We start from the raw sequence: 16,561 nt of genomic DNA on the forward strand, positions 1-16,561 counted from the left end.
AGTTGCTGCAATTGAGCGACACATAGTTGTTTCAACTATGATTCCGTAGCTGTTACAATATAGAAAATAATTTATGACTAAAATTATCTAGAGCATTTGAAAAGGATTTAAATGATATTTTTTAAACTTGAAATTAGGCTGTTATGGGTTCCACCCTGTGACCAATTGTATATCTCTAAACAAGTTTCGATTTAATATATTGTACATCATGTTGTTCAAATCAAATCAAAAGTTATGACCACTCAAAATTTAAGATTTAACATTCACATTATAATAGTTATGAAACTGTAACTGCTATAATTATGTAACAGCTATGGTTTCGTAGTTACTATAATGTGAATGTTAAATCCTAAACTTTGAAAGATTATAACTTTTATCTTGGATTGGAACCCGTAACAGTACAATTTTAGAATAAAAAAATATCGTTTAAATCTTTTTCGAAGGCTCCAAGTAATTTTAGTTTTACTTTTTTTTCCCTATATTATAGTGACTACAAAATCATAATTGCTATAATGCATTTGACTCGTTCAAAATTTAGATACTATAATTAGTACAACAAATCCGATCAATTTAAAATTTAGACCCAAGATATAGGCCAGAAAATCATTTTATACAATTCGGTAAAAATAAAAACCTTCTTTTGACTTTGCCCAAATAATTATAGTGCTGCAAAATGCGCATCACTGGCATTGCCTTGCTGCTGCTCTCTTACCGCTAATGAAGTATATTGTGGTTTTACTCGCCAAAGAATGTTTGGTAAACACAAACAAGTTCAAAAAATGTGGATTTTTTTAGATGATTTTAACTCACTGCTATTATTATTTTTTTTTTGTTGGATAGGTAATATATGAACACAAACGTGCTCACTATATTCAAACTATGGCCTAATTCTAAATGTGAAATGTGGCATGCACCGTCTTTGCTGGAGCGAAGAATCGCAACAAAAATAACCAGGGCTGCACTAGAATGATTAATCTAATTCTCGCATCATCACCTCCGTTTTTTTATTATTAATTTTTAATCCGAATAATACAACACTTGATCTCTAGCATTGAAATCTTCAACTTTGAAACAGACAATGGAACTACTTTGATAGACAAAAGGTCATATGTTCACCTGGAGTTCAGACTTTGCTCTTGACATAGTGGACCTGCATGAGGAAGGTAAGGAAGTCAAGAAACATTTCACCACTAAAAATTGACCTCAAGTAGTTAACGACTGTGCATCCCATGGGGACACTTTGATTAGATACTCTTGAATGATAGCACGGAACACTTTGATTAGATACTCTTGAATGATAGCACGACACCTCAAATGACAAGCACTAATGCCAACATCTTAACCTTTCAACTTCAAACAGCAAGTATACCCATTTATCACAACAATAATCAATGAATGACAAGAACTTCAAGCAACACAGTATAATCATTTACCATAAAACAACAAATAATGGCATGATCTTCTACAACAATCACCATCAAATAATGGCTATATGCTTCGAAAATAATGTTCATTAGACAACAATTGATACCTAGCGCCAAGTAAAAAAAACATTAGACAACAATTAAAATGTAATGGTGAACTTGTTCCAAATCAGCTTCTGGTTTAGGCTAATCAAACACAATCTATGTCAACTCACCTAAATCCATTGGCCATCATCAACCCAAATAAATTCATCATCGCCAGCATCCCTCAACTCCTCTCTTCAATGTAATTCAGTATGACAATAGAATGTTCAGCAATCAACTAAAAATTTAATCAAAATTTAGGTGGAAAGGAAACAATCAAACTTGTAAAGGTTACTTCAACTTCACCCAAGCCAGAAATCATTACCATGTTATCGCGACCTGTTTGTTTTCGGATTCTGATCATAATATTTTACATGAAATAGAATTCAGATAGAAAGAGAGCCTTGGCGCAATGGTAAAGTTGTTGCCATGTGATCAAAAGGTCACGGGTTCAAATCTTGAAAACAGCCTCTTGCAAAAAACAAGGTAAGGTTGCGTACAATGGATCCTTCACCGGGACCCCGCATGGCGAGAGTTTCGTGCACCGGGCTGCTCTTTTTTTTAAAAAAAATAGATCTCAGATAAAATGCTCAATAAAAAAAACAAAAGAAGGAAAGATTAGTTACACAGAAATTGCAATTATAAGTAAAAGAAATAAGTCTTAAATTTTATTCAACTATAGTGCTCCCACTTAACAGCAGCTAAAAATGAGTCTAGATTCAAAAAACAAAGAGATACTCATCAAAAAGGGCAGATAATATGAAAATATTTACTGTCATCGGACAACAGAGCTATTGCAAAACTGAGGCACCTCCACCAGCACAACTATAGCACTGTACCATTGGGGCACATTTCATGTGCATTCATGTTATGACTGGTGCAGCACTCTTGCAAGGAGCACAGCTAGAACCCGTATCATTCATCGACAGCGGGCTATCAAAATTTGTAAGTACTTCAAATGCTGGAAATTTGTGTAGTCTAAGAACTAGGGAAATACGTTCTTTAGCCTATTGACAGCATTTGTTGCTGTTTTGTTTGTTGGTTCCAGAACCAGAGCATACTTGAAATCTGCATATTTAAGGAATGGAATCATAAATTAGAAATAAATTGAAGATATATAAGCGGGTCACAATTCTTTGGTACTAATTAGACTTAACAGACTTCACATAGGCCTCGGGTGATCTTTGTCAAAGCAGGGGAAAGGTTGCAATTAATACAAACAGATGTTAATAAGTCAATTCACATGCATTCATGTAGATTATGTATATTGTGTGAGAGCTTGAATATGTATATAGTGAGGTTTCAATTACAGAATAAGATTCTACGGTCAATTCCAAATAGTTGGAGATTCATAAAATGAGAGAGAGAGAGAGAGAGAGAGAGAGAGAGAGAGAGAGAGACCTTCAATTGCTTCTTTATAGTAGCCCAACATCTCCCTGGCAGTTCCCCTTCGTAGATATGCTTTAACATTCTAGCAAAATAAAAAAACATGCTGCTGAAAATGAGATAATTATTCAAGTGCTTTCAAAAACTGATCAAATATGAATATTGACCAATTCAAGGGAAATATTTCAAGCCGATAGTATGCTGCATAAAAGATAACAAGAGAAAATTAGCAGCATTCCAATAAACTCAACATAATTTTACCAGTGAGATAACCTTTTATAGAGTTGAATGGTGCAAGAGGATTTCATATAGCCAATTCCAATAGTTGGCACTTGGGACAAACAAGAATTGACGATGACAAACCGGCCAACTAGTAATTTGAAATATTCCAAAGTTAGATACAGAAATATGGTTGCTCAAGTAAATATGGTTGCTTAAGTATGTTAATGTAGACAGAAGCCCAGCCCATCCAACCTGATCAGTCCATTAGGCCCACCCAACCTATTCAAAATGTGTTACTTGGAAAATTGAATAGAATAGAAATAGATATTCTTTGAAGAGTGGATAAGAGGAAAAATAGCTATTCCTAGGAATGAAGGAATAGCTAAGAAGGATGATTGAGGAATCACAAATCTACATATATTCCTTGGATGCGAGAAAATTTTCCAGGGTCTAATGTTTCCATTAGAGCTATGGTTTAAAGATGGATGGATATGCCGCTAGTTGGAAAGTGAGAGGCGGCAGTGGAGGCATTAATAGGAAGCTACAGGAGTCTCTGAACAATCTGACAGACGCTTGGAGCTTTGGAATTTGATCAGCCTATGGGGCAGGCTTATTTATTTTGAAGAGAGGGTGGTTAGTTTATTCAGATGTTTCAGCATCTTTGGCTACAACTTGATGGATTCCAACAAGAACTAATTATATCCTAACTTATGCTACTATCCCTGTACGGTGTCACGAGAGCTGCTTTTTTTATTTTTTGGTCAGTAGCTTTGTGGTAGTTCTTGTATGGTACTCTTCTATTTAATGCTTAACTGAGTGAACTCTCAGTTTACTCATATGGGTTCTTTCCAATAAAAATCTTCATTTTTGTAAGCATGCATAGAAATAATTTTACAGGAATTGATAGGAAATAGAATGGTTATTCCTATAAACCAAATGCAGAAGTATACATTTCAACACTCAGCTGATAAATAATCTTTGAAGTACATGTAAACCAAAATTATGTGCCTAATGTCACAATCTAACGTTTGCCTTGTAACATGATTCTACCCAAGATTGACACAAGACAACAAAAAAGCAACTATAGAAGTCGAACCAAATGTCTATTATATAACTATTAGAAGTCATGACAATTTTATGACAAAAAACAGCATGATATTGAAGGGAAAAGAGGGACTATACTAATTCCAAGCTCCCCATATCTAAAACAAAATTTGTTGTAATTTCACTTAAAGGAAAAAAAAACTTACCTTTTTGTCAAGGTTGATAGCAGCAGTGCAATCCGCTTCAGCTTGAAGGTAACTGATTGGAAAATCAAGGAAATAAAGTAATTCAATTTGTTATAGAGAACATCAATGAACATCATAGAGCAAGATGCCAAAGGCAACATGTACCTTCCCAATTCAAGATATGCAGCAGCTCGATTACTATGGTATGTTGCACTCTTTTCGTTAAGTTGGATTGCATCGGTGTATAGATTTATAGCCTTTTGCCATTGCTTATCTTTGTAAGCAGCATTACCCTGCAACACAATCAAGAGAGGAAAAAAAAATCCATAAAGACAAACACAGTTGAAATATTAAAAGAAATTGGTGGCACTTTCTCCAATTTGAACAAACAATACAGCATTTAAAACAATTACAGCCGGCCACCTCCATGAAGAAAGCACAGCACAATCAGCAGAAAAGTTAAAAGTCAATAGCAAAAAGATTAATAATCTGCTCCATATTGCAAAGATTAACTATAAATCTACAGAAGTAAACACATGAAATAAAGATGATATGATCCCAGATAGACTTATTCAAATAAACCCTTAAAAATATTATCCTTATTTATTCTCCTTTTCAGGATAAGTTTATATTTAATTTTCTTTTAGATAAGTTATTAGATTTTCTCCTTTTTGTAGTTGACTTTTTCTCTTACGTGTCTATTTAAAGAGACGTTATGTAACCTTTGAGAAGACAAGTAATTTCTTTGATTAATCAATTCCACTTGATTATTGGAGGCCGATCCCCTTAAAGTGATCACCCTATCCCCCGTTCTCATTTTTTTTCTCCGATTTTCCACATGATAGGACAAGGGTTCCTATCAATTTGGTAAGAGCAAGGATTTTCATATTATGACAAATTGGAGATTCTATGAAGATGAATTCTCTTGTTGGCGAAGTAGAGATCCTACTGGCTTTATTTCTAAAGCAGAAATGTATTTTCTCCTACACAACACACCAAATGATTCGAAGGTGGAAATAGCTTCTTTGCATCTGCATGGAGAGGCTCTTCGATAGTATCAATTATTTGTGTCATGCCATGGATCTACAATATGGGAGGAGTTTGTCGATGGTCTTCTCACTTGTTTCACACCTCAAGAGTATGATAATGCAAATGAGGAATTATCTAAAATTCAACAAATCATAATGGTAGCAGAATATAAGTCGTTTTCTTCGACTCTTTAACCAAAATTGTGATTGGTGAGAACGAAAATTGTTGAATACCTTTATTGAAGGACTTCATCTTAACATCCAAAAAGAGGTGAAGTGTACTATCCTCGCAATGTAAAAGCTGCATTATCCTTTGCATGATTGCAAGAAGAGAAAGTCAATGAGGAAGCGCGAAGAAATAATAAGTGGTACCGAAGTCATCAATGTACACAAAAGAGAGTTTTGATGGAGGAACCAATAGAAGATTTAAAGAAAAAAGATGATATCAATGAAGAAGAAATACAAGATGTTGCTATGACCAACTCAATTCATGACTTAGAAGGATAACAACCTCCACAAACAATAAAGGTAAAAGGATTCATTGAACAACAACAAGATAGTTACAAAGACAATATACATGAGTAGCTAAATTTTGTGACACCCGTAATTGAAGTCGTCAACACCAATCACTACTTCTATCATTCAAGTGAACAAAGCAATAATGCTTTGTCACCTTCAACAACATCCGACAAATCATGGAATATTTTTTTATCATAATTTGATGAGTACTCAATGCAAAGCTAAGTGAAGAAAAAGAAAGTATCAGCATGCTCATAAACTTTCTACAAAGACCCAAAACAATATATTCCATTATCAAAGGAAATTTTCAAACTTAAGAAAGAATCATACAAGGTAATCTGTCTGCATCAAAAGGAGATTTCAATTGGCACATAATAAGAAGTTATTTCATGCAAATCATCGAAAGAAAAAGAAAAAGAAAAAGATCAACCTTGAGGACAAGGTTGTTTTGAGGTACGGTGGAATGATACAATCCCCATATAGACCTATTCAAATAAACCCTTGAAAACATTATCCTTATTTATTCTTTTTTTAGGATAAATTTATATTTAATTTTCCTTTAGATAAGTTATTAGATTTTTCTACTTTTTGTAGGTACTCTTACGTGTCTATTCAAAGAGATGTTATGTAACCTTTGAGAAGATAAGTAATTTCTTAGATTAATCAATTCCACTTGATTATTGGAGGTTGATCCTCTCGAAGTGATCACCCTATCCCCGTTCTCATTTTTTCTCTCCGATTTTCCATGTTATTATGCGGGTGTTCCTATTAGCTATAAAAGTTAAATGTCAATAGAATTAATATTAATAATCTGTTCCATATTGTAAAGATTAGCTATAAATCTACAGAAGCAAACACATGAAATAAAGAGATTGTAACTGACTTTTTCTTTTGCAATTTCAGCAGATTCTTCCTTGCTAATGCTGCTTTTTGAAAAGCTGGACTTGGATGCTATATTAGCTTGTTCCTGTAAAATAGCATACATTGACTTGACAGTATCTAGCAAGAGGGAGTCTGCTCCATGCCTGGCAATGAAGGAAAGTGAGACTGGAGTTTTTTCATGTATTCCTATGGGTATAGTGACCTGTTGTAAGGAATTAGCACATAAAACAATCATTATTAGCATGATTGAATAACTGGAGATATCATGAGTCATGCAAGTTAAATCTGCCAACATAAATTCACTGAGCTTCCATTTAATGGCATTGTACCTGACAACAACCTGACATACTAGCAACAGAAGACAGGCAAAATGTATAAGAAAGATATTTTTCTGATGATATTTCCTTTGCATTAAGCTTTGGAGGAAGTCCTAACACTGTAGGGAGAACAAGTATGCCATCATCCTGTTTGCAGAACCACCAACTCAGACAAAATAACAGTATAGTTAAAAAGAGCAGTAATGTTGATGTTCTCACAACATCAAGGCATCATAGTCCTAACACTTTGATATAAACTACTTCTAATGATGATGTTCTCACAAATTTATTGATTAAATATACTTGTACTAATTCTATGTATGGACATTCAATTAACTATAAGCCAAAAAAATCAAGTCAGCTGTTTTGTTAATGAGAAAGAATTAGAACAATGGACAAACTAACAATATTAAAGTAAACTTTGATGCTTCAATTTTATCAGACTAAAGAGTTGCATAAAATTTCTTATTACATTTGAACTTCCATTGTAAACATATGTTATTGAATAGAGAATAATTCTATCTCTTGTACCTTTAGAAGAGAATATAGGGCCAAGCGTGCCTTATCTCTTGCAGAATGGCAACAATCAAGTGCAAGTGTATTGTCTGACGATCTATTTATTTGTGCTGATATAAAAGGATCTAGGACAGGCTTAGTAGAGCTGATCCACTCATCATGGCTATTCCTAAACTCATGGCTGTGAATAAAGGACAAACTTATTAATTTAAGCTTCAGCAATGCCGTAAAGAAAATGTATGCAATACGAAGAATGTGAAAGCACCGGTAGAATTTGCTACTAAACAAAGATTTGGTATAAAAAATAAAATTCCAATACATTTTATCAGGCCAATTATATGCACATAAAAAAACATAGGTTGATTAGGTAAGAAAATAACAGGACATTTACCAAAAAGGAAAAAAATGCTGGTGAGTTGTCAATACCACACCTATCAGCATATGACTTGCACAATCCACATTTTGCTCCAATAAGATATCAAACTGCAGTGGCAAGACCATAATTACTTAATTCAGTTCATCTTGGTTTGATAGAACCAATTTGACGTCCTTAGAGATCATAGCAACAACCATATGAAGTTGTTCCCTTTCTCTTTAAACTTTCAGTGCTGATATAGATCTCATGTACATCGAGATTCTGAGTACAATTCATAACCCATCTATTTTAATTTCTTTCCTTCTAATTTCCCATGTAGTGCCATCATGCATTTGTGCAAAGGAGCCAGCGCATAAATGCGCATGATATACCAAATAGTGAGCAGCATAACATATGCTGCAAAGATAACTCCCCAATCACAGGAATTGACCAAGTTCACCAAGCCGGAGGCAAAGCTCTTTTTTGAATGTACAGAAAAAAAATATATGAGGTAAAGTGTACGGCGTACCCAACAAGAACAAGATGAAGTAGACAAGAAATTAACACCAAACCATCCATAAGCTAGCAGAAAAATCAAGACAAAAAAAATCATAATCTCCTTAATCAGGAAGGATTTGTTAAATTAGAATTGCAGAAAAATGTTTATTCTTATTTTGGTTCGACTTTTGAAACATATGTTTCTCAAATTATTCAAAAATTTCTAAGGAAAAACTTTATCATCACGAACCCAAAGAGAAAACTCAACTAAAACATTTAAACATACATATCCAGAGGAAATTAGATATTGCTCAAGTATCAATGGAATTACTTGTAAAGTGATCGCATAGCATTTGCAAGTGATAAGAGTGTGCTTGTTGACTCGTCATTCTTTTTTCCATTTTGAAGATGCTTCAAACTATCGATTCTTGAAGACAAATAATCTCCAAGATTAAGATGCTTTAGAAGTCGCCCTACGCCAATGAATTAGCAAGCTACTATTAGAACAAAGTCATGAATATTAAAAAAAAGGGAGATATAAGCATCTCCTTGGAGGAGAAACTCAAGATAGTTACTTCCAAACTGCTTCTCTACAGATTTGACCAGCACCTGAGTCACTCTACTCGCTGGTATCTTCAACAGTTCAAAACAGTCATCTGCAATGATTATACTTCTAGGTTGGCGCAAACCGCCATATGGAAGCTGGAGCAGTATATGAGCTACCCGATGCAACACATTAGGATCCTTGGAGAATAATCCTGAAACCAGAGATACAGACGCAAATATCTGTGGTTAATAATTGGTTAGAAATGAAACATCACAGACTACTATTTTGTTACAAACTTTAAAGATAAAAGCAAATAAAGGATAAGATACAATATCAAACATACAAAATTTTTAATGGAATCAAGAAATAATATGTTCTTGTGTTCTCGACTCATCTCAATGTTGCATTAGGTCATTAATCCCATGGAAAAACTTATCTCATGTGATGGTCTAATAAATAGTCACTACATTCTAACACCTAAGTTTATAAGTTTAGCACCATATCAAAAAATTTGGAAATATGACTAACCTTTATGGTAATTTTTAGCAAACACTAAAGCACACATGTTCAGTTGAATATGTAATATTTCAAGAGCTAGAAAGACTTTGCATACCAATTGTTTCAAGACTAGGGGAAACAGGAATAACTTTGCATACCAATTGTTTCAAGACTAGGGGAAACAGGAATAACTTTGCATACCAACTGTGTCCAGGCTAGGGGAAACAGGAATAACACCCATATTAGAAATAACACCATAAGAAGGCCGGAAAGCTAAAATGCCACAATATCCCCCGGGTATTCTCACTCCACCAACAGCGTCAACACCTGCAAATATAAAAAAATAAGAAAATATTCTGAGATCTTATAATATCTTCATTTTTTTCAATATCGTGCAGTGCCCACCTATTTTCATAACTTGCAAAACATGGATGTAGAATAAAGCTCAAGTGTTGGCATAAATTCATTTTGCCAAAAGAAAAGTCTTGCAAAATGTCAGATATTAACCCAATAGCCGAGACTAACACCTGTCCACGGGAAGGTAGTAGAAAGAAGCATATTATAAACGCGGAAGAAGCAGAAAAAGAACTGTTGGAACATGGCCAGATCATATGGAAAAAGTACAAAAGAAACAAAAAGGTGGTGAAGAATTTCAAAATTGTTTATCAACTTCGATACTTGGACTCTTCATCCCTTCATAGTTGTAGCTACCAACAATAGAACCCCGACACTCTGAGTGTATATCTTACATTTCTATTCTTATACGTCAGTGTCACAATTTTAGTAATAGTTGTGTGAGACACTTGCGCTTGGATCCACCCCCTCAGCAGATACTCATGCACAAGCCCGAGTAAGTTAAGTTATTAATAATTGCAATAATTTTAAGCATATTATTATACCTACGACTTAAATCACAGAGCTCAGAGATAGCTACTTGACTGCATACTAAATAATAAACATTCAATACCTATTATCAGGGTCAGAAAATTGGAATTAGAATTTTGCACAATGTTTTCTGCTTTCCTTCAGTTTTTTTTTGTGTATTTTATATTTTGTATTTATGAGATGTGTTATTGTTTTATTAAAAATGCTGAAACATGTCAAGTATCAGTGCTATATATATATGATTCCATGTACAACTTATCCAGCACAACCGTGACATCCAACGTGGATGCTCTGACGCGGCCTTTACTCATTGTTTTTTTATTTCTCTCTCTCATCTTCATGCAATTTTCTTCTCTCTCCTGTAATTTTCTTCTCTCTCCTGCATGCAAGTCTCTTTCCTGCATGTAAGGTGATGCTGATCTTTAAAGACCAACACCAACACTGTTTTAAAATCAGCACCAACCATCACCACGTTGGTATTGTCTTTAAAGACCAGTGTTGCTGGTTTGAACCCAGCATTGGTGCTGGTCTTTAAAGACCAGCACAGTATTGCTGGTTTGAACCAAGGCCAGCATAGTGTTGCTAGTTTGAAACCACTGTTGTTGGTCTTTAAAGACAGTACCAACGTGGTGCGCTAACCAGCAGCTGGTGCACCAACGTGGTGCTGGTTTTAAAACAATACGCTGATACTGGTCTTTAAAGACCAACACCACCTTGCATGCAGGAGAGAGAAGAGAATTGAATGTGGATGAGAGAGGGAAATAAAAAAATGAGTGAAGGTCGTGTCAGAGCATCCACATTGGATATCGGCCACGGTTATGCAGGATAAGTTGTGTAAGGTATCATTCTTGTATATATATATATATAGGGTTTGAAGCCATGCTGCCCGAAACCACCGAAATTTACCATTCCGGTGAGGAAGCGAAACCGGCACAGCAGCGAACCAATTTCGCTTTCGTCATCCGCTCGCAATCGCCGCCTCCGCCGGCGCCAGAAGTGTGCACGACGCCTCCGCCAGTGCCGAAAGAGTCACGCAAATCCTCCGCTGCCACCGGAAGCGTCGCGCGAGCGCTGCTCACTGGATCGCGGTGTTGTATGGCTACTGTTGCAAAAGAAAAAAAAATTTAATTAATTTAAACAATTCCTAACTAAAAATGTGATATTTTGAATAGGATTTTATAAACCCTAATTAAATTATCTCTATAAAATATATAAAAATATATTTAAAATTTAAAAAAATAATTTAAAAATAAAAATTTATTAATTGATATTATAAAAAATTATTTTTTACTGTTTTAATTTATTTAAAAATTCTAAAAAAATCTAATAAATCATATTTATATTCTAATAATTTATTATTATTATTATTTACTTTTTTGCTGTTTAATTGATATTTTGATTTTTTTTACTATTTTAAATATATAAGATTTAAATTAATAATTAATTAAATGAATAAACAATTAATTTATATAATCATGATGTATCAATTTTAATTCGAGTAATTAATATCTTTAAAGAAAACTATATTTAATTATTTTTTCTAACCATATTAAATTGATCAAACAACTTATATAAAATCAATATACAACTTATTTTTTAAATTATACACAATAAACATATTTATCTAATAATTACTATATATAAATAAAAAAATACCGAAACTATATCGGCACGACACGATACCGAAACCGTATTTATACCAATAAAAAGTGAAAGGATATTAAAGGAATAAATCCATCTAAATTCATCTCCACATGCTTCCATTGATACCAAAGCATGTTGTGTCAACATAACATGGTGCCAAAAAGTAATTTAAACCTTGTCCCAAAATATGCAATTATATTCTCTTCTTCTTCATCTCCTACCTCCCACCTCCACCTCCAATTTGCTATTGGCAGCATTTGGCAACACTTTGGCATGGTATAAGATTTGTTTGGATATATATTATGTTATGATTGTCCTTATGTGATATTCATCTTTGCTTGTTGATGATTTTGTGCAAAAGTGTGTTGTGAGTATTATCTACCATCTCACGTGGATCAATAACTGACACAAAGGACATTGTCAATGGAAATATGTTCAATCAAGAAGTGCTCATTTAGGGCATGACACACTGTCACTAGGTCTGTTACCCAATCATACAATAAACCACACTCAATCTTAGTTTGCTAACTCATTATGCAAGATAACTTCATCGTCATCATTGTAAATCATTTCTAAAGAATAGTGAAAAACATACATAAACTACATGATTATTGGTAGTTGTTTGATCTTTTGTCAGTTTCAGAGATACAAACTAAAGCACATGAAGAACAGTTACAAAATTGAGAGGAAAAAATGAAGCATAAGAAACTAGTTTAAGGAGATTTTATATAAAACTTTAACAGCTCATTCACAAAAGAATAGGAAATATAAAAGCTCACCTAAGGAGAAGTCTACCAAGCCACTAGCAACAGCTACAGCTGACCCACTTGAACATCCTCCTGGTACTCGCTCAGGAGATGAAGGATTCTCAGGAGTATCGTAATGTTTGTTTTCACCACTTATGCTGGCAAAATTACCGAGGTATTAACTAAGAATGACTATAGTGAAGGAAGAACCTTAGAGAGGATGAAAATGATGGACTACAAAACTTTATGTGAACATAAAAAAAAATCAAATGGCTCATAAGAAAATATTGGCACATATGACTGGAAACATGAATAGAACACATATGAATGAATATCAATGAGGATGTGAAATGCAACTTTTATACCCATATGCTAACTCATCAATGACAGTTTTTCCAACACAACTAGCGCCACCATCCACAAGAGTCAAAATAATTGGAGATGTTCTCGTTGCAAATTCATGTGTCCTTGCCCAGTCCGGGTTGCCAAACCCAGTCACATATCCTTCAATATCAAATCTGTTAATTAACCAAATAATCAGAATCTCACTGAGTTTGTAAATGGATTTAAACTTTTGGCTGAAGCACATCTAGCTATTGATTCATAAAAAAATAACTTTCTTATTAGGAAATAAGAGTGCCTGTGAGCTTAAACTAACTTCATTTGATAAAAAGCACACTCAATCTGAAAATTGAATGACAGATACAAGAAGAATAGAAGAAAAATACTAGGGTCTGCATTTTGTAGATGGAAATATTTTAAAATGACAAGACCAATAGCCTGAAGGCCAAATGGTTATAGGTAACCTACAACCACCAGAAAATCCATTTAGCACATCAAACAAAAATTAAAAACGACTATCTCAAGACTGGATGAAAAGGTTGACGATAACATTAATTTGTTCAAACCTATGGGCATGAAAACTTAGACAACCACCACCATTTGGGAAAACACGGCTTGATGATGATGACAATCTAACAGAAAAATGTACTGACTCGGCAACTTGGTGACTCGGCAAATTCCCTCTCCCACTCAGTCTTGGGCAGCTCTAGATGAAGTTGGCAATCGGCCTACTAGGCCAACAGTTTGAGATAATCAGCTCAAGCCATCTTGACCTCTGTACCTTCAGCAGATTGTGGATAAAGATCCAACAAAAAAATAAATCACATTAAGAGATTTCTCTACAATTTGGTCTACCACCTGCAGAATTGCATTCAAGAAGTCTCTCCCATAGACTCTCTATACTTCAAAAGTCATCTGCCACGGGCTCTCTATACTATTCATATCCTATTAATTATAGTCTCACTTCACTATTTGATATCGCAGTAATCATACAAGACCTCTATACTATTAGATATCCAGTCTCAAAGAAACCGCATGAACCGCTAGGTCGCACAGAACCCCTAAAACGCACAGTAAGGAGAATTCTCCGCAACCTAAACGACGAGATTCGGCACGATCAAGGGCAATTAGAAAAAAAGAAGAGCACTAGTAAGAAAAGGGCAGGAGATGAATCCGATGCTCACATGTCGGCAACGGCGAAGGTGAGGCCGGTCAATGGGTGGGGGGCCTTGGGTGGCGGGGGTGGAGGCGGTGGGAGAATCTGGAGACGCTGGACGAAGGCGCCGAGGTCCTCCTTCGGGACGCGCCGCCGGAGGCGCCGCGTCATAAGGATTACGCCGGCGAGGCTCAGCCCGAGCAGCACCAAAAGATTCGACGGGAGAAAGGAGGAGGAGGAAGGAGCCATGCTTCCGCTTCTACTTCTGCCTCTCCGTTGAGTTGGAGATTTGACGAGAAGGCGGCAGAAGTGGAATGGAAATGGAATGGCATGGAATGGAGGAGATAACACAAGCACGGCGCTTGATTTTATATACCCTTTTTATTCCCAATATCCTTTTTTTTAAAATATTTTTCTCGGTCTCCGTTTCCAGTAATGCGATTTACAAGTAGGAAGTTGGTTAGGAGACGAAAGCTTGGGCAACCAACATATTACATTTTTATTTTCCAATATCTTTAATAATATATTATTAAGGGTAAAATTTAAAATAATATATTTTTAAGGGCAAAAATTAAAAGGAAAGTAATCTCTTCAACTCTATAACTAACCACTATAAGTCTATAACATATAATAGTTATAGACGAACTGTACACTGAAGATTTAATTATTTTTATTTTAACCAAAATTATTATACATAAAATATTATTATATTAAAATAATTTTTATAAACTTGGTAGAAATTATTTAAAATTTATCAAAAAAAAATATTTTAATCAAAATGATTATACATAAAATATTATTATATTAAATTTTTTTTTATGAACTTGGTATAAATTATTTAAACTTTATAAAAAAAATTTAAAAAAAATTATAGAAACTCCTGAGTAACTGAGACACGATGGTAAAAATTTCTAGTAGTTGTTACACAATTATAACTAAATCTTAAACATTAAATCATAAATCATAAATTTTGAACACTATTATATAAAATATTTTTTATAAAATTGATCAAAATTATTTAATTTTTATTAAAATCACTTTAAATTTATGAAAATCATTTTAAAATAATTATAGAAATTATTAAGGATCTATATATTGCAGATAAACTCTAAATTTTAAATCCTACAATTTTAAATTCTAAACCCTAAAAACTATTCTATCAAAATACTCTTTAGCATCTTAATCAAAATTATTTAAATTTAATTAAAATTATTTTAAATTAATTTAAATAGTTGTTACATAATTGTAGATACTATAGTAACCGCTACACTACTATAACAATGTTTTATGAAGTATTACACATTATAATAATTAGTTGTGATGTTGTAATAGTATTGAAAGAAGAAATATTCTTAAAAATATAGCATCTTTTTTATTTTTTTTAAAGACGATCATATAATAATTGATAGATCTAGAGCGTGATATGTTTGAGAGATGTCTTAAGGTAAATTATTTTATAATTTGTACTATCTATTTTTATAAATAAAGATTCATTATTTGAGTGCACTTTGCTTATGTGTTTGAATTGTCTTAAACTCACTGAATATCCGCAATACGATTCATAGTATGAGAGAACTTATGATTGAATCATAACTAGTAAGCATTTTTACATGTGTAATTATGGAAGTACTTAAATATTCTATAATCAATTAATTGATATATTCGGACATTAACAATTCTGTGAGACTAGCACGAGTTATACTCTTTGGTCTGACCAAACAGCTATTACTCATTAGCTGGAGATATTAGGATGTCGAGAGTTAAACGTGGATGCTAGTTATGATAACTAGTTTAATGGAGTAACCTGTTGTAAGACTTTATATGGTTTTCTACGCATATGGATATGTCTGTGAAGTATTTATTGCAGTTCGAGTGCAAGTTTCCTTTGACTTGAGATATTCAAGTCACCTTAGTCATGGAAGTTTATACTTTGACATCTTAAGTAAAACATCTCCGTAGATATATGAACCCAAGATGAATGGGTATAATTCAAAGTACCTAAAGGAATTTGGATAGCCTACAGAGGATTCACCACTCCTTACAAGGAGACATATACCTATGACCATTTGTCAGGATTGTTATTCAAAGTCTTTACTAAACATCACATGTTAAGACTATGAGATTCTTAGACATGTTGGAGCAATTTGAATCCACATGACGAGTTAATATTATTTGGACTAGGTATGACGTAGTCAGCCTAGTAAGGACATACACATAGACCAAGTAGGTATAAGACAAGTAAAGGAATAAGGCACGACTCACTATAGCTACTGAAGGGTTCAG

General features: G+C 33.9%; 1 protein-coding gene across 7 annotated transcripts; it reads right to left on the minus strand.

Annotated features, from left to right (window-relative positions):
* Window positions 1-970: 970 nt before the first annotated feature.
* On the minus strand, window positions 971-14,629 carry LOC122006549 (outer envelope protein 64, chloroplastic-like). Of its 7 annotated transcripts, XR_006118720.1 has the most exons (15): window positions 14,307-14,629; window positions 13,146-13,298; window positions 12,814-12,938; window positions 9,707-9,832; window positions 9,036-9,218; window positions 8,792-8,933; window positions 7,623-7,788; window positions 7,104-7,238; window positions 6,776-6,976; window positions 4,511-4,638; window positions 4,367-4,418; window positions 2,910-2,979; window positions 1,834-2,062; window positions 1,640-1,746; window positions 971-1,150 (listed from the first exon to the last, which is right to left on the minus strand). XR_006118720.1 is itself a non-coding variant. In XM_042562096.1 (13 exons), the coding sequence occupies exons 1-13, from the start codon at window positions 14,525-14,527 to the stop codon at window positions 2,019-2,021; spliced, it is 1,746 nt and encodes a 581-aa protein (XP_042418030.1). In that variant the 5' UTR covers window positions 14,528-14,629; the 3' UTR covers window positions 971-2,018. The 7 variants fall into 7 exon arrangements, 3 of the variants coding, with proteins under 3 accessions (XP_042418030.1, XP_042418029.1, XP_042418031.1); XR_006118718.1 differs by having other exon boundaries at window positions 971-1,746; XR_006118719.1 differs by having other exon boundaries at window positions 1,640-2,062.
* Window positions 14,630-16,561: the final 1,932 nt, after the last annotated feature.

This window comes from Zingiber officinale, chromosome 7B (assembly GCF_018446385.1).
Source record: "Zingiber officinale cultivar Zhangliang chromosome 7B, Zo_v1.1, whole genome shotgun sequence".
Taxonomy (NCBI): domain Eukaryota; kingdom Viridiplantae; phylum Streptophyta; class Magnoliopsida; order Zingiberales; family Zingiberaceae; genus Zingiber; species Zingiber officinale.

Coding starts and splice junctions, on each gene's coding strand:
- LOC122006549 (XM_042562095.1), bottom strand. CDS start 14,527: ATGGCTCCTTCCTCCTCCTCCTTTCTCCCGTCGAATCTTTTGGTGCTG. Junction 13,299..14,306: donor ACCTTCGCCGTTGCCGACAT/GTGAGCATCGGA, acceptor GTTAATTAACAG/ATTTGATATTGAAGGATATG. Junction 12,939..13,145: donor ATTGATGAGTTAGCATATGG/GTATAAAAGTTG, acceptor TAATTTTGCCAG/CATAAGTGGTGAAAACAAAC.